This window comes from Bos mutus, chromosome 2, assembly GCF_027580195.1.
Source record: "Bos mutus isolate GX-2022 chromosome 2, NWIPB_WYAK_1.1, whole genome shotgun sequence".
NCBI lineage: Eukaryota > Metazoa > Chordata > Mammalia > Artiodactyla > Bovidae > Bos > Bos mutus.
In genome coordinates, this window is record NC_091618.1 from 56,664,657 (window position 1) to 56,690,114 (window position 25,458).

Here is a 25,458-nt window from a genome sequence, read left to right on the forward strand (position 1 = left end):
AATGGTGTTGCCAGAGGTTAGAGGGTAGGCGAAATAGGGAGACTTTGGTCAAAAGGTACAAACTTCTAGTTAAAAGATGAATCAGTTTTAAAGATCTAATGTACTACTGCATGGTTATTATAGTTCATAATACTGTATTATATACTTGAAACTTGCTAAGAGAGTAGATCTTAAATGTTCTCACCACAAAAAGGTAGTTATGTGACTTTATGGAAGTGATAGTTAATGCTGCGGTGGTAACTACTTTGCAATATATAAGTATATAAAATCAACACATACTCCTTAAACTAACACAATGTCATAATGTCAATTTTATCTGGAAATCGGAAAAAAAATATTTTTGGATGCATTCATCCAGTTATTAAAATTTATAACAGATAACTCTCATATATAGATCCCTTGTAGACTTATTTCTATTATCTGCTTTTTTTCTTGATCTTATTTTTCTGTGCCTGTTAATATTTAATTGAATACTAGACCCTATAAATGAAATAGTAGTGGCTCTAGATGGTATCATTTTCCTTCCGAAAGTATTTACTCTTTCCTTCAGCAGTGATATGGAGGAAGAACAGGTCTCTTCAGTTTTGTCAGAGACTGAGGGGCCATCAGTCTGAGCTCCATCCTTTGTAAGGATTAGTCTGCCACTGTAACACTCCCTCTTTTAAGCTATAACCTTTGTAACCAATACCTTGGGGTATTTATCAAAGTTTGTCTTCCTATGTGAGTTGTGAATGCCAACTTTTATTTCTCTAGCATTCCAATCTCTGATAAATTGTATTTCAGATCCTTTCTGCTTGATTTCTTTGTCTTTAGCAATCTTAAGCCTGTGCTGCTTAAGAATAGGGATGCACCTTGGAGGAACAGGAAGAAATACAGTGCTTTCTGAAAGCATTGCCCTGCTTTCAGGGACCTCTCATTCTGTGTGGGCAAGCTAGAACTCCAACTTGTAAATTTGCGGTCCCATGGTATTGCTGAAATTCTCTTGGCTGCTCCAAACATGGCAGTCATCCTTGGCCCAGCACTTCAGCCTGCCTCTTAACCTGATCTGCTCAGCCTGAAAGGCCCTAGGACAGTCATGGAAGGGCATGGGCTCACTGCAGAGCTCTCTTCACTTGGGGACCTCATCTGGTGTCCTAAACAGACTTCCTGTCTTGTTCTGCTCTTTGGACATGCTTTATTTATAGTTGCCCTTGGTGGGAGTGTTGGTCTGCTCTGAGCTGCCTGTCACAGTCAGAAGCAGGAGTCCTCCAGAGCCTGTGTTTTGGTCAACATTTGCCTGACCCAAAAGTCCTTAATGTTTCTACTCCAGCAGAAAGCAGTATATCTAGTTTTCATGCAAATATGCCCACAAATAATAAAAAATCTGTTGATAAGAGATATATGCATACAAACACACAAACTCGTACTTCATATAAATTATACCAGGGTTTCCTGCTTTTACTGCAGGCACCAGAAAACAGTTGCTCTGATTCATTTGAGGTAGTAGTCTAAGTCCCAATTTAAATACAAATAGGAAAACAAATCACAGCCAAGGGAGTTTGACTTTTTCTATGTCCTAGGTGGCAACCGGCTTTCACAGACATGCAGAGAGCCACAGATCCCTGGAGTTCCATGACAGCAACTGGGGCTCTGCCCAGTCATTCAGAATGGCTACGAGTAGGTCCTGATCGTACAACTTTTCCCAACATCTTACGTCTACGGACTCTTCCCCCCTGGGGACTTCGGTCTGCGTCTGACAAAACCCTCTGCTGCCTCTCCCCTAGCCTGCCCTACCTGCCTACTGTGCCAGGAGTCCCACGTAGGTTTTTTCTCAGGCTTGCTTTGGACCCACATGGGCTTGGGATCCCCTGTTATCCTCCCTGTCACCAGCCTCTTATCTGGGCCTCTCCCTCCAGCCACGTTTCTTGGGGCTCTTGAACTCTTTCAAGGTCTTCTGTACCTCCTCTCTGTAATGCTGGATCCTTAGTGAAAACACTCCTCCCTCCCTTCCATCTTCCCGGCCCTCTCGCAGTTGAAGACACCACCTCCAGTAGGCCTTCCTGGATTCCTGGTGTGGTGAGCTGGAGATGCCTGCAGCTGGGTACCCACAGCTGCCCTTGGCCATGGTGCTTCCCACCCAGGCTGCTGTTTACGTTCTGTTCTGTTTATGTCTCACCTTGGTCTCTTGCATTCTCCTCCCTGCCCCCGCCCAGTGAGTCTTACTGCTGGATGGTGATGCTGAAGTCAGCCTACTTCCAGCCTGGCTGCCAGCTCTTAGGAGGGAACACCAGTAGAACCAAAGGGGACAAGAGACCCTGTTTTAGGAGATGGGCCATGGGCGCCAGCAGGAGTTCAGTGGACTGTAGAAGGGGAAGGGGATGAGGCATTGATTTTGGACCCACAGCCTGAGCAAATATGGGATGGCAGTTACGAACCCAGTGGGCATACCAGCCTGGCTAGAACATTGCATCCCCTGCTCTGTGCTCAGAGGGGAAACAAATGCAGAGAGGGGAAACCAGAACCTCAACATTAGAGTCAGGATTTGAGTCCAGGGTCTGGGCTGCCTATCCATAGCTCTGGTCTCAGACCTGCTTCCTTTCACTCCTGTGAGCCAACCTGCAGACCAGGGTCCTAGATCTGGGTGTGGCCTCCCATTCAGTCTCCAGCGAGAGCCTGAACCAAAACTGAGAGGCTGGGGGATTAGTGGGAAGGGGCACAGGGTTGAGGGGAAAGGGCAGAGCTGTGCCTCAGGGTCTCAAGTAAAGTTCACTGTTGGCAGCACCTGTGATCCTCTGGCAACTTGGGTGTTCCCAGGTGAGGTCTTCTACTGATGTGACTTGGAACCTGTTTTCTGGGGTTCTTCTGCTAGTCCCTGCTCTTGCTGGGGCCTCCTACTGGCCTCTTACCTCCTCTCTTCCACACCCATGGACCAAAGAGCCTGGCCGGCTACAGACCATGAGGTCACAAAGAGTCGGATGTGACTGAGCAACTAACACTTGCACTTCATGCTTTCCATACCCAGACATGGGAACGCCTCACGGGGCCCAGGCCATTGCTGCCCTCAACTCTGGTGTTGAAATCAGGACAGGTTAGTGTGATCCTGTGGTTACCACTTCTGGGACTAGGAGAGAGATCTTTCTGAGAGGGAAGGGTGTTGGGCTGGCGGGAAGAGGTTGAGGACATGGACAGTCCTTGTGGGCCCATGTGGGGAGGATCATAGTGCCGGCTGCATCCATGCAGGGTCCAGCAGGAAGCGGATGGCACAGGGCATCAGAGTATGAGGAGGGTGTTTTAATAAAAGACATTTACAAAGCATGGGTGTAGAGAAACCTCAACAGAGAATGCAGTTTCCTGGGCCTCAGAACTTCAGAGCTGTTACTACCCCAGGTAGAGGGGTCGGGACAGGTAGAGTTACCAAAACCCAGAGGTAAGAGAGCTTCCTGACAGCAGCTGGGACCTTTGTTCAGTTGAAGATGACAAGTGGCCAGCTGGTCCCTGCCAAGAGAGGAGAAGCAGGCCTGCTTCTGCCTCTGACCTCCAGCTGGCCAAACCCAACCAGGAGCAGAGGACCAGGGGGATTGTTGGGAGTCTGTGCAGTCAGGTAGCAGGGTGGTGAAGGGTAAAGGTGGGTGCTGCAGAGGGATGATGACAGCTATGGGCAGGGAGCACTTTGTGGGTCAGTTGGAGATTGAGGGCTTTGCTCTTGCTCTGTCCCGGGCGCCTGGCCCTGGATGGGTCTGCTCACACTGGGGGCTGATGGTGGCTCTCCTGAGTCCCAGCCCTCGATCCTACACTCCTTTGGAAACCAGGCCCAGGGAACCAGACTTGGGGCCTCTAGACTTGCTATCCCCAAGCAGACACAGCTTTCCCTCCTCGGGGATCCTGGATGTCCCAGGACCTTTTGTGCCTCCTCCTCCTCCTTCTTTTTCTTCTTCTTGAGCCAGAAAATGTAACATCTGGGCCAGGAAACAGGGTGGAGATGGGTCAGTCAAGCTGTAGGCGTGCCTTCCTTGGGGACATGGGGCTTGCAGCAGGCACTCACCCACCTCCAGCTAGGGTCGCCAGGGGCAGAGCGATGCCGATGCCCATAGCCCACCTGAAGTTCTTCCCAGTCCATGCTCCTGGGAGAGGGGGAAAGGGAGAGCCAGTGATTAGGGAGCAGACAGGGCCATCTCAGCTCCAAGAGGAGGCTGCATTCTTTCCTTCTTTTATTCACCCACTCGGTCATCTGTTTGTAGACACTGAGCACCTACTGTATGCCCACCTACATCTAGAGATGAGTGAAACAGGGTCCCTGATCTTCAGGAGGGAGAGAAACCAAAGAGTCTGCTGTGGTGTCCCAGGGGAACAGAGCAGGGCAGGGCACGGGCTGAATGATCACTGGGAGGGTCAATGAGCTCTGGGTTGACTAGCTCAGAGCTAGTCATGAAAAGCTTCTTAAGAAACAGGAATTCTGAACTGGACTTTGAAAGACTAGTAGTTCAGTTCAGATGGTCAAGGAGCCAAACTGTGTTCCAGGCAGAGGACACAGAGTGTTCAAGGTCAGAAGCATGAAGCTGTCTGTCCAGCGTGTCAGCAGCTCTGTGTGTCTGGGAAGACAGGGGAGGGTACAGGCAAGCAGGGCCTCCCTAGGTGGGTGTGCTTTATCTGGGGGCCACTGGGAGCTACTGAAAGTTATAACAGGGAGTGTCATAGGTAGATTGGCTCCTTGAGAGAGAGAGTTCTTTGATTGCTGAGTGAGAGGTGACCAGGAGAGGCAGGGAGGCCAGTTAGGAAATTCTGCCAAAATCCAGGTAAGAGGTGAGGCTGTCTGAGAAGAGGAGGTTGGAAGGATCATATGGTAACATGTTGAAGAATTCTTTAGCAAGACCTGGTGACTACATACTCTGAGTAAGGGAGGGAGACTCCTGGTTTAGGAGGTTGAGGACTTGAGTGAGACATTTGCTGAGAGGGGGCCTGAAGGAAGAGTAGATCTGGGGGAGTTGAGATGGATTTGGACATGTCCCCAGGCATGTTGACTTTAGGGACCTGACAGGCCCCCTGAGAACATGTCCTAGAGGCAGATGGCTCTATGGCTCTGAAGCTGGACATGTGGAATGCAGACATCCTGGGAGTTCCCCAGGGAGGATGGGCAGCACAAAGGGATCAGGGGTAGACAGAGGAAGAAGACATTCCAGGCAAAGACAACAACGGACCTGGAGTGGAGGCGGGGAGGCTGGAGGCCAAGATGGTTGGTTGACCACTGACCTGGGCAGACAGCAGGGTCTTGGCAGGTAAGGAAGTGTTTCTGGCATGTGGTGCAACTGATTACCTCCAATGTGGAGCGGATGTCTATGAGAGAGAATGGGTAGGAGCCTTAGAGAGAGTCAGGTGCCCCTCACCTCTCACCCAGACCTGGTCCCCAAAATACTCACCACAGGATTCATTGCAGGCTGCCCAGGAGGGTGAAATGGTAGAGAGACTGAGTTTCTGGGGAGGCAGACAGAGCTGGGAGGGACTGGGGTGTGAGCAGGAATCACAGCTGCGAGAAAGTGTGGTTAGGTGCCCCAGGCAAGGGCAGGGGAAGGGCCCAAAGGGGGCTGCAGATTGGACTCTGTCTCATCAGGACTCTGGGAAGTGAAGGGCTGGGTGATGAGCAGGGGCCAGCCCCACCTCTCACCCTTGTCCTTCAGCCCCTCAGATACATCCTCCAGCTCCTTGGAAAATTGCTGCTTCAGGACACGAACTTCTTCCAAAAGTGATGGTTTATCTGGATGGAGCAAGAAGGAAGGGGTGTTTTTGCTGTCTGTTCCATAGGTGGAATCAATAACCTAACTTTCTTAATATTAGGAATTCAAACCAGTTTTTTCAGACAGAAATTCTGTACAGCACACAGATAGATGTTGTGTCCAATCCCACCCTTCACAACACTGCCCCACCACATGCCAGTGGTCTTCAGGGAATGCCTTGGAGGATCAGGTGTTGTTAACCCAAGCCCTGGGGCCCTAGGATGCTAAGCTTCCTCACCATCTCGAAGCTTCTTAATGGCTTTATCTATGTGAGTGAATAACGTTCCTGCTGCTTCCTCCAAATGGTCTTGACCTGAGAATGGGGTTTGGGACAAAGTTAGAGGATTAAGACGCCGGGCCAGGTAAAGGGGTCAGCCCTGATCCCTGGGTCTCCTGGTTGTGCCTCACCAAGGTACGAGTTTTCAGGAGAAGACTGATTGTCCATGAATAGGGAATGGAGGCTTTGGGAGAGCTCTGCGGGTGGCCCTGGAGTGCCCCAAAGAATCTGCAGGTCATAATCTATCAGTGCAGGCAGCTCTTGCCAGCATTGGAGGCAGTTCTTCCCATTGGTGGTGGGCAGGAGACAGCTGAGCAAGAGAAGCAGCATCTTCTGGGGTTTTCCTCTGGTGCCCTTACCACCTTGCCTGGCAGTTCCACATAGAATGCTGACACCCTGTCCCCCTGGAAACAACATTCGTTTTACAGAACAAAAGTAAATTCCACAGGGTAAGGTGAAAGCCAGTTATGGCGTTACTGAGTCCAAGCTTGTTCTGCTGGCTGCACAAGACAACTTTATTCAGAAAGCTGGTTGTCTGTGAAGCTGGCACACTAGTGTTTCAAATAACCATCTTGTTGGGGTCTGTGTGCCAGGTTCTTTTAAGGATCAGAGATGGGGGGAGGTGAGGAAAGAAAGTAAAATCTTACAAGTATCTCCTAGAATGGCAAACCTCAGGCAAGGAGTTGTGTAAATTTCTTCCTTCTGCCATCCACAGGCAGACAGGGTTCTGAACAAAGGCACTTCAGCTTACCAGTCAGGCAGAGGGGCGGGATTCTCTGAGGCAAGCCATTATGTGTGACTGTAATAACCAAAGTTGCCAAAGAAACAGATCTAGCACAGAAGAGTCAAAATTGACTCTTTCCTTTTACAATGGCACAAACCAGGGCTTTGGCATCAAACCAAAGTGAGGACCCTGATATCCTCCTTTGAAGATGGAGTCACTGATCATCATTGGTGATGGTTCTTGTGAGGACGAGAGAAATGGCTGTGCCACCTTGTGATCTGTCCTCAGCTCCCTTGGTGGCATTTACCATATTATGGAATAGTTCAACAAGCTGAAATTTGCAGGGCCAGGAGACAGCAGCATAGAGAGAGGGTTGGTTGTTTAAAGAGTCTGAATCACTTTGCTACATAGAAATGGTCAGCCATGTGGGAAGCTTGTGGAACACATGTCTTTTCCATGGCACTTATAAACTGGCTACTGTTTTCATGCCTGATCAAAACAGAGGGTCTTCAGTAGCTATTCTGATCACAGAGTAGACACTGTAAGCACAGTGTAGATAGGGAGTGCATGAAAGTACAGAGAGAGAAGTCATCTCTGAGACAGCAGTTCTTTTGTGCAGTGGGCATTGAAGAGATGCAAAATTCCTTATTCTCTAATAAAGAGAAAGCCAGTGGCGTCCTTGTCACTCCTCACCTGATAAGCTTTCCCTCTTCCATGTGGTGCTTCCAACCAATTTGAGTTCCTCAAGCTGAACTATGGACAGCTGAAAGCCACCAGGCATTTAAGGAGTGCTTTAAGTGTGAACAAGAGACAAAACAATGTCAAAAATTCAAACAAAAGCAAGCAAAAACCACAGGAAAAAAGAGTACAAAGGACATGGTGGGAAGCAGAAGAAAACTTAGAAACTCACCATAACTAAATAGACAAACTATTGCTTTCCCCAAACAAGAAGAAGCTATATGTAGAAAAAAAAAGTCTGAAAATAAAGTGTTATTGGAGATTAAAGATATAATACCAAGAATTAAAAAATTACATAGATGTGTTGGGAGATAGGCTTTCAGAAGTCTCCTAGCCAGAAGTATAAAAATAATAGAGATGAGAAATAGGAAAAGATTAAATTAGATAATCCATGAAGTCCAGGTCTAACATCTAGCTAATATAAATTTCAGAAAGTAAGAACAGAGGAAATGGAGGGAAGAAAGTTATTTGCAATGAAAGTTGGGTTGGAGGGATAAACATGTACACACTACCATATATAAAATACATAACCAAAAAGTACTTTCTGTGTAATACAGGGAACTCTACTCAGTATTCTGCAACAACCGGTATGGTAAATGAATCTGAAAAAGAATGGAGATATTTATATACATGTATCTATATCACTTTGCTGTACATCTGAAACTAACACCATATTGTAAATTGACTCTCAGTTCAGTTCAGTCCAGTCGCTCAGTCGTGTCTGACTCTTTGCGACCCCATGAATAGCAACATGCCAGGCCTCCCTGTCTATCACCAACTCCTGGAGTTCACCCAGACTCACGGTCATTGAGTCAGTGATGCCATCCAGCCATCTCATCCTCTGTCATCCCCTTCTCCTCCTGCCCCCAATCCCTCCTAGCATCAGAGTCTTTTCCAATGAGTCAACTCTTCACATGAGGTGGCCAAAGTATTGGAGTTTCAGCTTTGGCATCATTCCTTCCAAAGAAATCCCAGGGCTGATCTCCTTCAGAATGGACTGGTTGGATCTTCTTGCAGTCCAAGGGACTCTCAAGAGTCTTCTCCAACACCACAGTTCAAAAGCATCAATTCTTCGGCGCTCAGCTTTCTTCACAGTCCAACTCTCACATCCATACATGACCACAGGAAAAACCATAGCCTTGACTAGACGGACCTTTGTTGGCAAAGTAGTATCTCTGCTTTTGAATATGCTATCTAGGTTGGTCATAACTTTCCTTCCAAGGAGTAAGCGTCTTTTAATTTCATGGCTGCAGTCGCCATCTGCAGTGATTTTGGAGCCCCCCAAAATAAAGTCTGACACTGTTTCCACTGTTTCCCCATCTATTTGCCATGAAGTGGTGGGACCGGATGCCATTATCTTCTTTTTCTGAATGTTGAGCTTTAAGCCAACTTTTTCACTCTCTACTTTAACTTTCTTTCTTTCTTTTTTTTCCCTACTTTAACTTTCATCAAGAAGCTTTTTAGTTCCTCTTTACTTTCTGCCATAAGGGTGGTGTCATCATCATATCTGAGGTTATTGATATTTCTCCCAGCAATCTTGATTCCATCTTGTGCTTCTTCCAGCCCAGCGTTTCTCATGATGTACTCTGCATATAAGTTAAATAAGCAAGGTGACAATATACAGCCTTGAGGTACTCCTTTTCCTATTTGGAACCAGTCTGTTGTTCCATGTCCAGTTCTAACTGTTGCTTCCTGACCTGCATACAGATTTCTCAAGAGGCAGGTCAGGTGGTCTGGTATTCCCATCTCTTGAAGAATTTTCCACAGTTTATTGTGATCCACACAGTCAAAGGCTTTGGCATAGTCAATAAAGCAGAAATAGATGTTTTTCTGGAACTCTTTTGCTTTTTCCATGATCCAGCAGATGTTGGCAATTTGATCTCTGGTTCCTCTGCCTTTTCTAAAACCAGCTTGAACATCTGGAAGTTCACGGTTCACATATTGCTGAAGCCTGGCTTGGAGAATTTTGAGCATTACTTTACTAGCATGTGAGATGAGTGCAATTGTGCGGTAGTTTGAGCATTCTTTGGCATTGCCTTTCTTTGGGATTGGAATGAAAACTGACCTTTTCCAGTCCTGTGGCCACTGCTGAGTTTTCCAAATTTGCTGGCATATTGAGTGCAGCACTTTCACAGCATCATCTTTCAGGATTTGGAATAGCTCAACTGGAATTCCATCACCTCCACTAGCTTTGTTCGTAGTGATGCTTTCTAAGGCCCACTTGACTTCACAATCCAGGATGTCTGGCTCTAGATGAGTGATCACACCATCGTGATTATCCGGGTCGTGAAAATCTTTTTTGTACAGTTCTTCTGTGTATTCTTGCCATCTCTTCTTAATATCTTCTGCTTGTTAGGTCCATGTCATTTCCTTCCTTTATCGAGCCCATCTTTGCATGAAATGTTCCCTTGGTATCTCTAATTTTCTTGAAGAGATCTCTAGTCTTTCCCATTCTGTTGTTTTCCTCTATTTCTTTGCATTGATCGCTGAGGAAGGCTTTCTTACCTCTTCTTGCTATCCTTTGGAACTCTGCTTTCAGATGCTTATATCTTTCCTTTTCTCTTTTGCTTTTTGCTTCTCTTCTTTTCACAGCTATTTGTAAGGCCTCCTCAGACAAGCATTTTGCTTTTTTGCATTTCTTTTCCATGTGGATGGTCTTGATCCCTGTCTCCTGTACAATGTCACAAAGCTCAGTCCATAGTTCATCAGGCACTCCATCTATCAGATCTAGGTCCTTAAATCTATTTCTCACTTCCACTGTATAATCATAAGGAATTTGATTTAGGTCATACCTGAATGGCCTAGTGGTTTTCCTACTTTATTCAACTGAAGTCTGAATTTGGCAATAAGGAGTTCATGATCTGAGCCACAGTCAGCTCCCAGTCTCGTTTTGCTGACTGTATAGAGCTTCTCCATCTTTGGCTACAAAGAATATAATCAATCTGATTTCGGTGTTGACTATCTGGTGATGTCCATGGGTAGAGTCTTCTCTTGTGTTGTTGGAAGAGGGTGTTTGCTATGACCAGTGCATTTTCTTGGCAAAACTCTATTAGTCTTTGCCCTGCTTCATTCCGTATTCCAAGGCCAAATTTGCCTGTTACTCCAGGTGTTTCTTGACTTCCTCCTTTTACATTCCAGTCCCCTATAATGAAAAGGACATCTTTTTGGGGTGTTAGTTCTAAAAGTCTTGTAGATTTCATATAACCATTCAATTTCAGCTTCTTCAGCATTACTGGTTGGGGCATAGACTTGGATTACTGTGATACTGAATAGTTTGCCTTGGAAACGAACAGAGATCATTCTGTCGTTTTTGAGATTGCATCCAAGCACTGCATTTCGGACTCTTTTGTTGACCATGATGGCTACTCCATTTCTTCTGAGGGATTCCTGCCCACAGTAGTAGATATAATGGTCATCTGAGTTAAATTCACCCATTCCAGTCCATTTCAGTTCGCTGATTCCTAGAATGTCTACATTCACTCTTGCCATCTCTTGTTTGACCACTTCCAATTTGCCTTGATTCATGGACCTGACATTTCAGGTTCCCATTCAATATTGCTCTTTACCGCATCGGACCTTGCTTCTATCACCAGTCACATCCACAGCTGGGTATTGTTTTTGCTTTGGCTCCATCCCTTCATTCTTTCTGGAGTTATTTCTCCACTGATCTCCAGTAGCATATTGGGCACCTACTGATCTGGGGAGTTCCTCTTTCAGTATCCTATCATTTTGCCTTTTCATACTGTTGATGGGGTTCTCAAGGCAAGAATACTGAAGTGGTTTGCCATTCCTTTCTCCAGTGGACCACATTCTGTCAGATCTCTCCACCATGACCTGCCCGTCTTGGGTTGCCTCACGGGCATGGCTAAGTTTCATTGATTTAGACAAGGCTGTGGTCCTAGTGTGATTAGATTGATTAATTTTCTGTGTGTGTGGTTTCAGTGTGTCTGCCCTCTGATGCCCTCTTGCAACAGCTACCGTCTTACTTTCTCTTACCTTGGGCATGGGGTATCTCTTCATGGCTGCTCCAGCAAAGTGCAGCTGCTGCTCCTTACCTTGGACGAGGGATATCGCCTCACCTCTGCCCTTCCTGACCTTCAACGGGGATAGCTCCTCTAGGCCTCTTGCGCCTGCGCAGCCATGGCTCCTTGGACGTGGGGTTGCTCCTCTTGGCTGCCGCCCTGAACCTTGGACTTGGGGTAGCTCCTCTCAGCCATTCCTGTGCCATCGCAGCCTGGCACTCTTGGCCGCTGCCTCTGACCTCAGACGTGGGGTAACTCTCTTGGCCGCTGCCCTTCAGGCATGGGGTCCTCTCGGCTTCTGCCCCTGACCTCGGACATGGGGTAACTCCTCTTGGCTGTGCTTAGTGCGCCAGTCGCAGCTGCCCACCCAAAACTCTGTCTCTGAATTTTGATTTGGCACTGAGTACAGAGAAGCTCGAATGGGTGAATTTCACTCAGATGACCATTATATCTACTACTGTGGGCAAGAATCTGTTGGGGGCCAGCGTGATGCACTCTGCCCATGGCAAAGGTCATGAGGAAGGAGGCTTGACATACGCAAAGGCGGGATCGAGCCTCAGGAGTCCCCCTGGAAATCCTCGAGCATTTGCCCCCATAACCAGAGCCTGCCTACTTTACTACTTTGTGCTCTCACCTACACCTCTGACTTTACGGGGGCTGTCCCCCACCACCTCTTTTGGAGAAGAAGTTAACTTAGAGCTCCAGTTAATAATAATTCCTGGGCATGACAGGAGTGTTTCAACTTACAAACTCCTCTGAAGGTTCTCTAGCCTGCCTGACAGGCTTGCCCAGCCACATGTGATTGCTCACAGCCTCCCAACCGTGAGAGGAACGAGATGCTTTAAACCTTCTAAAAACAGGTTCTTTAGAGAAGTTAGAAAATTATTAGTATAAGTATAATGGGCTGATTAGAAATTGTATTGGTGAAGGGTTTTTCATTTGTTAGCCAATGTTTACTGCTAAGTCTCCACATCCCCTGCCCTTATACACATTAATGAATATATAGAAGAAATAAGTATTAACCTTTGATATAAATCACGTTAGACCTTAGGCCAAGTAAATTCTTTCCTTAACTAAAACCCACTACACCCTCACCCTATAGGAATGTAACTTTATTTGAGTGGTGTCTGTTTTAAGAATAATCACCCCTGGAGAAATAAGTGTTGACTGACCGCTGTCACAAGGAGAGGGTCATAAATTGTCAGCAGGCCCCCCTGGCCAGAAGATGATGTAACACCCCTAAGACCTCGGTATACATTTGTTTGAAGTACCTGACTTTAATAAAAGTCAGGACTGCTGTCCCTGCGTGACTTTTGTATAACATCTCAGTGTATAATAACAGACTCTGGAAAATAAAGAATTGGGATCAGTTCCTCAAAATACTGGTCTCCCCATGTCTCTCTCTCTCTTAAACTCTGGCTGAGTCTCCATCTGGAGCGCGGAATCCACCAAGCTTATTAATTTTGCCTGGGCTTCTAAGATCTGACCGGGGAGGCCTCAGTGTCTCCTCTCCTTCAGGAGAACGGAAGGACGCCTGCAGCCTACGTAAGTGGTGCAAACTTCTTGTCTTGAAGTTTTATCGGTCTCCCGCATAAACCAAGCTACTCAGCCTCTTTTCTCCACTGAATTTTCCTACTGAGCTATCCTCATTCTATTACTCTTTACATCTCTAATTAATATCTAATTGAAGCTATTGTATCCTGATCCTCGCCGAAGCCATCTCCCCTTTGATCAGCCGGGGCTGGACCCCGGCAAGAATCCCTTAGAAGAAAAGGAATAGCCATCATAGTCAACAAGAATCTGAAATGCAGTACTTGGGTGCAAACTCAAAAATGACAGAATGATCTCTGTTTGGTTCCAAGGCAAACCATTCAACATCACAGTAATCCAAGTCTATGCCCCAACCAGTAATGCTGAAGAAGCTGAAATTGAATGGTTATATGAAATCTACAAGACTTTTAGAACTAACACCCCAAAAAGATGTCCTTTTCATTATAGGGGACTGGAATGCAAAAGGAGGAAGTCAAAAAACACCTGGAGTAACAGGCAAATTTGGCCTTGGAATACGGAATGAAGCAGGGCAAAGACTAATAGAGTTTTGCCAAGAAAATGCACTGGTCATAGCAAACACCCTCTTCCAACAACACAAGAGAAGACTCTACACACGGACTTCACCAGATGGTCAACACCGAAATCAGATTGATTATATTCTTTGTAGCCAAAGATGGAGAAGCTCTATACAGTCAGCAAAACGAGACTGGGAGCTGACTGTGGCTCAGATCATGAACTCCTTATTGCCAAATTCAGACTTCAATTGAAGAAAATAGGAAAACCATTAGGCCATTCAGGTATGACCTAAATCCAATCCCTAACAATTATACAGTGGAAGTGAGAAATAGATTTAAGGGACTAGATCTGATAGACCGAGTCCCTGATGAACTATGGACAGAGGTTCACAACATTATATAGGAGACAGGGATCAAGACCATCCCCATGGAAAAGAAATGCAAAAAAGCAAAATGCTTGTCTGAGGAGGCCTTACAAATAGCTGTGAAAAGAAGAGAAGCAAAAAGCAAAGGAGGGAAGGAAAGATATACCCATTTGAATGCAGAGTTCCAAGAATAGCAAGGAGAGATTAGAAAGCCTTCCTCAGCAATCAATGCAAAGAAACAGAGGAAAACAATAGAATGGAAAAGGCTAGAGATCTCGTCAAGAAAATTAGAGATACCAAGGGAATATTTCATGCAAAGATGGACTCAATAAAAGACAGAAATGGCATGGACCTAACAGAGGCAGAAGATATTAAGAAAAGGTGGCAAGAATACACAGAACTATACAATACACATCTTCACGACCAAGATAATCACGGTGGTGTGATCAGTCACTTAGATCCAGACATCCTGGAATGTGAAGTCAAGTGGGCCTTAGGAAGCATCACTATGAACAAAGCTAGTGGAGGTGATAGAATCCAGTTGAGCTATTTCAAAACCTAAAGGATGATGCTGTGAAAGTGCTGCACTCAATATGCCAACAAATTTGGAAAACTCAGCAGTGGCCACAGGACTGGAAAAGGTCAGTTTTCATTCCAATCCCAGAGAAAGGTAATGCCAAAGAATGCTCAAACTACCACACAATTGCACTCATCTCACACACTAGTAAAGTAATGCTCAAAATTCTCCAAGCCAGGCTTCCACAATACATGAACCGTGAACTTCCAGATGTTCAAGCTGGTTTTAGAAAAGGCAGAGGAACCAGAGATCAAATTGCCAATATCCATTGAATCATCGAAAAAGCAAAAGAGTTCCAGTAAAACATCTATTTCTTTTTAATTGACTACACCAAAGCCTTTGACTGTGTGGATCACAATAAACTGTGGGAAATTCTTCAAGAGATGGGATTACCAGACCACCTGCCTACTGAGAAATCTGTATGCAGGAAAGGAAGTAACAATTGTAAATGGACATGGAACAACAGACTGGTTCCAAATAGGAAAAGGAGTACGTCAAGGCTATATATTGTCACCATGCTTATTTAACTTTTATGCAGAGTACATCATGAAAAATGCTGGGCTGGATGAAACACAAGCTGGAATCAAGATTGCTGAGAGAAATATCAATAACCTCAGATATGCAGATGACACCACCCTTATGGCAGAAAGTGAAGAACTAAAGAGCCTCTTGATGAAAGTGAAAGAGGAGAGTGAAAAAGTTGGCTTAAAGCTCAACATTCAGAAAACAAACATCATGGCATCTGGTCCCACCACTTCATGGCAAGTAGATGAAGAAACAGTGGCAACAGTGGCAGACTGTTTTTTGGGCTCCAAAATCACTGCAGATGGTGGCTGCATCCATGAAATTAAAAGATGGTTACTCCTTGGAAGAAATGTTATAACCAACCTAGAAAGCATACTAAAAAGCAGAGACATTAATTTGCCAACAAAGGTCAAAGCTATGGTTTTCCAGGAGTCATGTATGGATGTGAGAGTTGGACTATAAAGAAAGCTGAGCACTGAAGAATTAATGCTTTTGAACTGGTGTTGGAGGAGACTCTTGAGAGTCCCTTGGACTTCAAGGAGATCTAACCAGTCCATCCTAAAGGAAACCAGTCCTAAGTATTCATTGGAAGGACTGGTATTGAAGCTGAAACTCAAATTTTGGCCACCTGGTGGAAAAAGCTGACTCATTTGAAAAGACCCTGATGCTGGGAAAGATTGAAGGCGGGAGGAGAAGGGGATGACAGAGGATGAGATGGTTGGATGGCATCACTGACTCAGTGGACATGAATTTAAGTGAACTCCAGGAGTTGGTTATGAACAAGGAGGCCTGGCATGCTGCCAGGGGGTGGCATGTCCATGGGGTGGCAAAGAGTCAGACACGACTGAGCAACTGAACTAAACTTTACTGAACAGAGAAGCTGAGCTTTTGGCATCATCACCAAATCCTTGGATTAGGAGACTACAGTCTTAAGAGCAGAAGCCCTCTGTGTTACTTTTGCCTAGCAAAGCAATAAAGCTATTTTTTCTACTTAATCCATAATTCTGTCTCTGAGATCTGATTTGGCACCAATGTACAGAGGCTCAGTTTTCAACATTATTACCCCATCTCTAAACCCCAACCATCTACCCTGTGTCACCAATACTCCTCTTCCCCAACTAGTCACCAATTTGGGTTAGGATATTTTGTCTCTCCAGAACTCTATAATGTGAATATAACTTAGTTGGAGGCACAACTGCAATGCAGTCCTGATGCTAACTGCCCAGAGTTACTGCGCACTTCATAGGTTAGGGCACTGTCCTTCACTACTCTTGCTTCAGACAGTGGAGGGGGATGGGGGCTTTGTGTGCATGGAGGAGGCAAGGCCGCCAGGTCACCTTCACATCTGACCAATTAACTATAAATATGAGGGTTTCCAGTACCGCCTCAGCTTTGATAATTCACTAGAAAAGTTTTCAAAACTCATAAAAGTACTATACTTATGATTACAATTTTATTACCAAGAGTGGGCTGCCCAGGTGGTGCTAGTGGTAAAGAACCTGCCTGCCAATGCAGGAAACATAAGAGAGGTGGGTTTGATCCCTGGGTTGGGAAGATCCCCTTGAGGAGGGCATGGCAATCTACTCCAGTATCCTGGCTTGGAAAATCCCAAGGACAGAGGAGCCTGGTGGGCTAGTCCATGGGCTCGTATAAAGTCGGACATGACTGAAATGACTTAGCACACATGCATGCATTACCAAGAGCAGCCAAATGGAGAGACACATAAGGAAAAGCCCAACTTGAAGCTTTTGTGTCCTCAGGATGAGCCATCCTGGTACATTGATTTGTATCATTACCCAGGAAGTTCACCCAAGCCTCAGAGTCTAGAGTGTTTTGGGGAGTTTCCTTATGTAGGCATGTTGCTGACATGATTGAACTCAATCTCCATCTGCCCTCTCTGGAGGCCAGGCTGATCTCATATGGCCCAAAGTCCCAACCCTCTAAACATGTGGTTAGTCTTTCGGACTGGCCAGCCCCTATCCTGAATCATCTCATTAGTATAAAGCCAGCAATAAGTCCACCCTAAGTAGCAAAGACACTCTTATCACTCAGAAATTCCAAGGATTTAAAAGTTACCTCCCACAAACCAGGGACAGAGGCCATCCAGATTCTTTATTGTCTAACAACAGCACATAAAGTCATTAATACTCATTAACATTTTGGCTTGAATTAACCCAGATCCAGGCTTTATGTAAAACTTCTGGTGTCTCTTGTACTCTTCTGAGAGGTTCTCAAATTCCAGACAGAAACTTTTGATTCCTTATTGCTGAGTTGTGGGGATATTAGAGTAGTAGCAGTGACAGGTCTAGGGACAAGTAGAATATTACAAGAGCATCTGTCTTTGCAAAGTACATGACCAAATCAACTCACTTGGTTGGCAAAACTGTCTTAGAGGTTATTGACTTGTAAATTCTGTCCACTTGTTACAAGGAACCTTGATTGAAAGAATATTTTATAAATCTAAGAGGGTAGTTTCTTCTTGGTTAGTACCTTTACAAGAGGTTAGATTTAGCTGTTTGATTTTTTAATGAAAAAATTATAAAAAATTCCTCACCAGATGACCCATCATAAATGAAATATTCATTTCATTTTCTTTCTGGTTAAAAGTCATGTCTTGAAATGCTTTGTTGTATCTACTTAAAATGATCAATGGGGATGCCTGGGGGGATTTCTCTTGTAGAATTTGTTGGTAGAGAACATTAAAGTTGCATGAAGCCACTCATGTAATTTTAATGATCATCAAAAGAATTTTGACTGGAATTGGGAGGAATTTAAAGTGAAATGCTTCTTCTGGGAAAGGCTGAAGCCTTCAGTATTCAAGGAGGCAAGGTCAGACAGCTCTAGGGCACTCTTCCACCCACCCCTGCTGCTGGACAGAGAAGTTCTGTCCGTAGTCAGGGGCCATGGTCAGAAGGTCTGCAAGACAAAGAGCTCCTGGCCACCTCCTTACTGTGTCTAGAGAATCATGCAGAGCTATGTATAGGCATGGCCCTAAACAGGACTCAATGTGGCCTATTTGTTCCTGTGGAACCTGGTGAGGTTTCTGCCTTTCAGACCAGAGCATGCCACTCCACACTCCCATCTCTTAAGTTTTTCATTTGGTGGGTGACCTTGCATCCATGAAGACTACTCAGGTTTCTCTATCCACAGTATTTCCACATCCTCTGATCCCTGTCATGGCCATGCTTGTGTTTTCCAATTGGTAATTAGTTACATGCCAAATTGTGATATACTTTTCTGTTGTTGATTTTAAATATGAAAATCTAGTATAGCCTGTGTTCCTCTTAGACATTACCAGCCTGGTTTGAAATATAGGGTCACAATCGTAATAACATTTCTTCAGGTCATCTCCTTTTTGCAAGGTCTTGTCTTTCTTGCTGTCAGAGGTTTGGGCAGTCTTCTGAGCACAGTTCATGCAGCTGACTGAAGATGTCTCTGCTCTCCTCTGTGGAGGCGACTCACCCCCACAATGCCACTCTCCACACACCTTGGTCTCAGCTTCTTCTTCCCCATTTTGGATGCTCTAAAATTGCCCTTATGAGATCCTGGACTCCACCCATTACCCTGCAGAAGAAGGGAGGATGGCTTCTCTCATTCAGCTTCAAGTCCAAAGCAGAATGTCCTAAAGCTCTGGGGTGATTCTACTATCAGTTGCTCCATCCTGATGGAGATGTGCAGCAGCCCTTGAAGCAAGCTTGCTCATCTCCCTTCTTGGTTCCTTCCAGTACATTCTTTCTCCTGATGTTCTTTGCAAAAGTGAGGGACCTTCCCAGGAGTCATGGAGACAGGTCTGAAATCTGAGGTTGATGTGACAGAGAGAGAGGATGGCTGCCTTTATACTGGTCAAAGGTTGTCTTGACGAAACCAGGCTCCAGTTCCCAAGTGAAGCATTTGTTTCCCCTGGAGGACAGAAAAAGAGACAAGCATGGGATGCATCCACCCTACCCTGGGATGTCCCTCGGTTTTTGATGTTTGCTTGGGACAGACCAGGGCCCTTGGCTAGGCTGGGGACTAGCACATCTCTTCGCTGGTGAGCTGGCTACCTGGGGATGTTGTGATTACACCTGAAGTAGGGAGCATGTACCACTGCCTGGAACACTGGACATCTCTGAAGGACCAAGGGGGCCTCCTGCCCAGACTGACTGACACCCTTCTCTGCCAGAATGTGTTCAGTCCCTGAATCTTACTTATCACACTTCCTCTTTTCCAGGACATTTTTCCAAAGAAAGGAGGACTGTATCTCCTATCCATAGACTCTTGGGCAATGGGAACTGGTCACTCCCTCACCAAAACCACTGATGGGGCTATCCCTTTCTTTGATCTGGTCTGGATGGACTTAATAACTTGCTTGTCATGAATGGAATACATTAAAGTGATTCTTTAGGACTTCCTGGGCTAGTTTCACAAAGGGTCACACAGCTTTTGATGATTCTACTGGAAAGCTCACTCTCTTACTTGGATTGGTCCTTCTTGAAACACAATCACCAGGCTGGGAGAAGCCCACACCATATGAAGAAGTCATCTGTGGGTGCCCGGTGGAAACTGCCAGCTGAATCCACTTTCTGGGTCATGTCAGCTTAGACACCAAATTGTGAGTAAAGACATCCCTGGATGATTCTGTACCCTAGCTACTCAAGTCTTCCCAGTTAAGGCTCCTGGAGCAGAGAGACATCCCCTGGTCTGTGTCCTTTTATGCACAAGAGGTATTGGGAACACAGGCTCTACACAAAAAGCAGAATGCACAGACTTGCTCATCAATAGGGGAGGGATTCTTCCCTATGATCCAATGATGCACATGGCTGAGGGCTTTGCAAAGTAGGATGAGAGGCTTCAGTCAGGGCAGGACACCAAAGCGTGGGGTCTGTTCCTGCCTATGAGCCCCTCATCCTGGGAATTTGTGCATGAAGCTTTGGGTCTTCAAGTGGACTCTGATTACACAAACCCCATCAGCCACACAAAGGGTCTTAGGCCTCCAGGTGAATGATGCTTTTGTCATTGTCATCTACCACCATCATCCAAATAAGTAGTGGAAATGGGGTGGAGAGGCAGCCTGGATTCAGCATGACACACCCTCCTTGTGGAAATGAATCTGTGGGGGACTAAATGTACATGCAATCTCTGCTGAGCTGGATCTTGATTTTCAATCTTGCTTTGAAATTTTCTAATTCTATGATCTCAGGTCAATTTCTTCATGTCTCTGAGCCTCAGTTTCCTCATCTTTAAAATGAGAATAATTATAACATCACCTGCTGGGAGTTTTGTGAATATATGTATTAAGTATAGGTACTCAAATCCATAATGTAGGTACTCAATTTATCTTGTTATTTCCCTTTTCTTAGGAAGGCCCTGGATAAAGCAGGACCCAGTTGCCAAATAATGAAAGGAGTACATCAAGGCTGTATATTGTCACCTTGCTTATTTAACTTATATACAGAGTACATCATGTGAAATGCTGGGCTGGATAAAGCAAAAACTGGAATCAAGACTGCCAGGAGAAATATCAATAACTTTATATACACAGATGACACCACCCTTATGGCAGAAAACAAAGAACTACAGAGCCCCTTGATGAAGGTGAAAGAGGAGACTGAAAAAGTTGGCTTAAAACCCAACATTCAAAAAACGAGGATTATGGCATCCTGTCCCATCACTTCATGGCAAATAGATGGGGAAACAATGGAAACAGTGACAGCTTTTATTTTCTTGGGCTCCAAAATCACTGCAGATGGTGACTGCAGCCATGAAATTAAAAGACGCTTGCTCCTTGGGAGAAAAGCTGTGACCAACCTAGACAGCATATTAAAAAGCAGACATTACTTTGCCACAAAGGTCCATCTAGTCAAATGGTTTTTCCAGTAGTCATATGTGGATGTGAGAGTTGGACTATAAAGAAAGCTGAGCACTGAAGAATTGATGCTTTTGAACTGAGGTGTTGGAGAAGACTCCTGAGAGTCCCTTGGGCTGTAAGGAGATCAGTCCTGAATATTCATTGGAAGGACTGATGCTGAAGCTGAAAATCCGATACTTTGGCCACCTGATGTGAAGAACTGACTCTTGGAAAAGACCCTGATGCTGGCAAAGATTGAGAATAGAAGGAGAAGGGGACGACAGAGGATGAGATGGTTGGATGGCATCACTGACTCAATGGACATGCATTTGAGCAAACTCTGGAAGTTAGTGATGGACGGGGAAGCCTGGCATGCTGCATTCCATCAGGTTGCAAAGAGCTGGACATGACTGAGTGACTGAACTGAAGTGTTATGCAGTGTGTAGTGTGTACCAGACATTGTGCTCACAGCATAGATCCCTTTAGATATGCATGATCCATGGGAGTCCTCCTGGAGACCAGTGTTCCAAGTATCCTCAAGGGAGCCTTTTAGCATCATCAGATAATATGAGCTACGGGACAGCAGTGCTTTGGGGTTTCCTTCTGTTGCGAGTTGCATAGCCACATGGCTGGCACATGGGGCACCAACACATACATCTTATGTATGAATGTGTGTACATGCTGTATGTACTGGTACTCCTTATCTAAGGGCTAGGAAGCACAGATCAATAGCTGAATGCTGTTGACATTTGCATCTAGGAATCAGTCATTCAAGCACTCATGTTTGCAGGGTCAGAGCCAATGGCAACCTACTTAGCACTGCAGGCTGTGAGCGGTGGGGCTGCTGTGGGTGGGGTGCTGGTGGAAACTTCACTGGTGCCCAAGGAGAAGCCTCATGATGGAGGAGAAGCCTTACCTCCTGGCTTCCGGGTGAGCTTTCCCAGCTTCCTCCTGTGTCATGCATAGCATGACCTTTCCTGTACATCGGCAAAAGTGACATTTATTGTGTGCTATGGCTTGCTGAGGGCCGTGCTCGGTGCTCCAGAGGGATGATAGGATCAAGAGGCTTCCTCCATGCCTGGGAGGGGCTAATCAGTCCCGTGGGATGTTTTGCATTGCTGGGGAGGTAAAGAGAGGACAGTAGCAGATGTGGAATGTGGAACACAGGGTCGAGACACAAGAGGATGCTCAATAGGACAGGCTGTTTTTGTGAGGTCTGGATCATTGGCTCAGCAGCCAGGCAGAGGGCACACTAGGGGCTACTTGGATGGCTCAGCCCGCCCTCAATGGGTGCTGGACGCTGGGTAAGTTGGCCACCTACCAGGTCCTGTGCTCATTCCACACCTTAGGGTCAGCTCTCCCTCCTCACTCTTCACCTTCTCTCTGCAGCAGCATCCTGGGATTCTGCAGAGCTTTGGGGTTTGTTTTCTGATTCAAAGTTCTGCAAAGCAGTGAGCAAGACCACACTGCTCTGGGAGTTCCATGGTGGGTGCTGTGACATGCCACACTCGCTCTTTGTCATTTCTTCTCATCCTCCCCTCTTGGCACCTGCAGCTGGCATCTGCATCTGGCATATTCTCACAACCCTTCTAACCACAGAAGCTTTACTGGGAACAATCTTCTCCCCCTCACTTGCATCTCAGTAGCATGAGTGTGTGTCCTTTCTACTGGGAACATAGACTTCCCTGCCATGGAAGGAGAGACTTTGTCCTTTTAATTTCAAGCTTCAAGGAGACACAGTTATCATTTCAGCATCTGTTGTGAGCCAGGTGCTTTAGGCAAATGATCACATTTAATCCATACAGTGCAGTAATTGTATGAGTTCAGGTAGGTGAGGTCAGGCCCTGGTCACATACACCCACCCCTCAGTGGCCTAAAAATAATAGACTTTAAAACAAAGGCTGTGAAAAGAGACAAAGACGGTCACTCCATAATGATCAAAGGATCAATCCAAGAAGAAGATATAATAATTATAAATATATATGCACCCAACACGGAAGCACCGCAATATGTAAGGCAAATGCTAACAAGTATGAAAGGAGAAATTAACAATAACACAATAATAGTGGGAGACTTTAATACCCCACTCACACCTATGGATAGATCAACTAAACAGAAAATTAACAAGGAAACACAAACTTTAAATGATACAATAGACCAGTTAGACCTAATTGATATCTATAGGATATTTCATCCCCAAATAAATGAATTTCACCTTTTTCTCAAGCGCACATGGAACCTTCTCCAGGATAGATCACATCCTGGGCCATAAATCTAGCCTTGGTAAATTCAAAAAAATTGAAATCATTCCAAGCATCTTTTCTGACCACAATGCAGTAAGATTAGATCTCAATTACAGGAGAAAAACTATTAAAAATTCCAACATATGGAGGCTGAACAACACGCTGCTGAATAACCAACAAATCACAGAAAAAAATCCAAAAAGAAATCAAAATTTGCATAGAAACAAATGAAAATGAAAACACAACAACCCAAAACCTGTGGGACACTGTAAAAGCAGTCCTAAGGGGAAAGTTCATAGCAATACAGGCATACCTCAAGAAACAAGAAAAAAGTCAAATAAATAACCTACCTCTACACCTAAAGCAACTAGAAAAGGAAGAAATGAAGAACCCCAGGGTTAGTAGAAGGAAAGAAATCTTAAAAATTAGGGCAGAAATAAATGCAAAAGAAACAAAAGAGACCATAGCAAAAATCAACAAAGCCAAAAGCTGGTTCTTTGAAAGGATAAATAAAATTGACAAACCATTAGCCAGACTCATCAAGAAACAAAGGGAGAAAAATCAAATCAATAAAATTAGAAATGAAAATGGAGAGATCACAACAGACAACACAGAAATACAAAGGCTCATAAGAGACTACTATCAGCAATTATATGCCAATAAAATGGAAAACGTGGGAAAAAATGGACAAATTCTTAGAAAAGTACAACTTTCTAAAACTGAACGAGGAAGAAATAGAAAATCTTAACAGACCAATCACAAGCACGGAAATTGAAACTGTAATCAAAAATCTTCCAGCAAACAAAAGCCCAGGTCCAGACGGCTTCACAGTTGAATTCTACCAAAAATTTAGAGAAGAGCTAACACCTATCCTACTCAAACTCTTCCAGAAAATTGCAGAGGAAGGTAAACTTCCAAACTCATTCTATGAGGCCACCATCACCCTAATACCAAAACCTGACAAAGATCCCACAAAAAAAGAAAACTACAGGCCAATATCACTGATGAACATAGATGCAAAAATCCTTAACAAAATTCTAGCAATCAGAATCCAACAACACATTAAAAAGATCATACACCATGACCAAGTGGGCTTTATCCGAGGGATGCAAGGATTCTTCAATATCCACAAATCAATCAATGTAATACACCACATTAACAAATTGAAAAATAAAAACCATATGATTATCTCAATAGATGCAGAGAAAGCCTTTGACAAAATTCAACATCCATTTATGATAAAAACTCTCCAGAAAGCAGGAATAGAAGGAACATACCTCAACATAATAAAAGCTATATATGACAAACCCACAGCAAACATTATCCTCAATGGTGAAAAATTGAAAGCATTTCCTCTAAAGTCAGGAACAAGACAAGGGTGCCCACTTTCACCATTACTATTCAACATAGTTTTGGAAGTTTTGGCCACAGCAATCAGAGCAGAAAAAAAAGAAATAAAAAGAATCCAAATTGGAAAAGAAGAAGTAAAACTCTCACTGTTTGCAGATGACATGATCCTCTACATAGAAAACCCTAAAGACTCCACCAGAAAATTACTAGAACTAATCAATGATTATAGTACAGTTGCAGGATATAAAATCAACACACAGAAATCCCTTGCATTCCTATACACTAATAATGAGAAAACAGAAAGAGAAATTAAGGAAACAATTCCATTCACCATTGCAACAGAAAGAATAAAATACTTAGAAATATATCTACCTAAAGAAACTAAAGACCTATACATAGAAAACTATAAAACACTGGTGAAAGAAATCAAAGAGGACACTAATAGATGGAGAAATATACCATGTTCATGGATTGGAAGAATCAATATAGTGAAAATGAGGATACTACCCAAAGCAATTTATAGATTCAATGCAATCCCTATCAAGCTACCAACAGTATTCTTCACAGAGCTAGAACAAATAATTTCACAATTTGTATGGAAATACAAAAAACCTCGAATAGCCAAAGCTATCTTGAGAAAGAAGAATGGAACTGGAGGAATCAACCTGCCTGACTTCAGGCTCTACTACAAAGCCACAGTCATCAAGACAATATGGTACTGGCACAAAGACAGAAATATAGATCAATGGAACAAAATAGAAAGCCTGGAGATTAATCCACGCACCTATGGACACCTTATCTTTGACAAAGGAGGCAAGAATATACAGTGGATTAAAGACAATCTCTTTAACAAGTGGTGCTGGGAAAACTGGTCAACCACTTGTAAAAGAATGAAACTAGAACACTTTCTAACACCCTACACAAAAATAAACTCAAAATGAATTAAAGATCTAAACATAAGACCAGAAACTATAAAACTCCTAGAGGAGAACATAGG

At 44.6% G+C, this 25,458-nt stretch overlaps 1 protein-coding gene and 1 long non-coding RNA gene across 2 annotated transcripts in view; one reads left to right on the forward strand and one right to left on the reverse strand.

The window, feature by feature from the left end:
* The window catches only part of LOC138992060 (uncharacterized), a 283,325-nt gene that overhangs the window by 244,989 nt on the left and 12,878 nt on the right, over nt 1–25,458 (forward strand). The gene's annotated exons all lie outside the window — the stretch shown is intronic.
* On the reverse strand, nt 3,768–6,354 carry TEX51 (testis expressed 51). Its single transcript, XM_070381541.1, has 7 exons — nt 6,210–6,354; nt 5,986–6,060; nt 5,639–5,728; nt 5,394–5,411; nt 5,227–5,310; nt 4,026–4,100; nt 3,768–3,913 (listed from the first exon to the last, which is right to left on the reverse strand). Exons 1-7 carry the CDS (start codon nt 6,352–6,354, stop codon nt 3,768–3,770), a joined length of 633 nt encoding a protein of 210 aa, XP_070237642.1.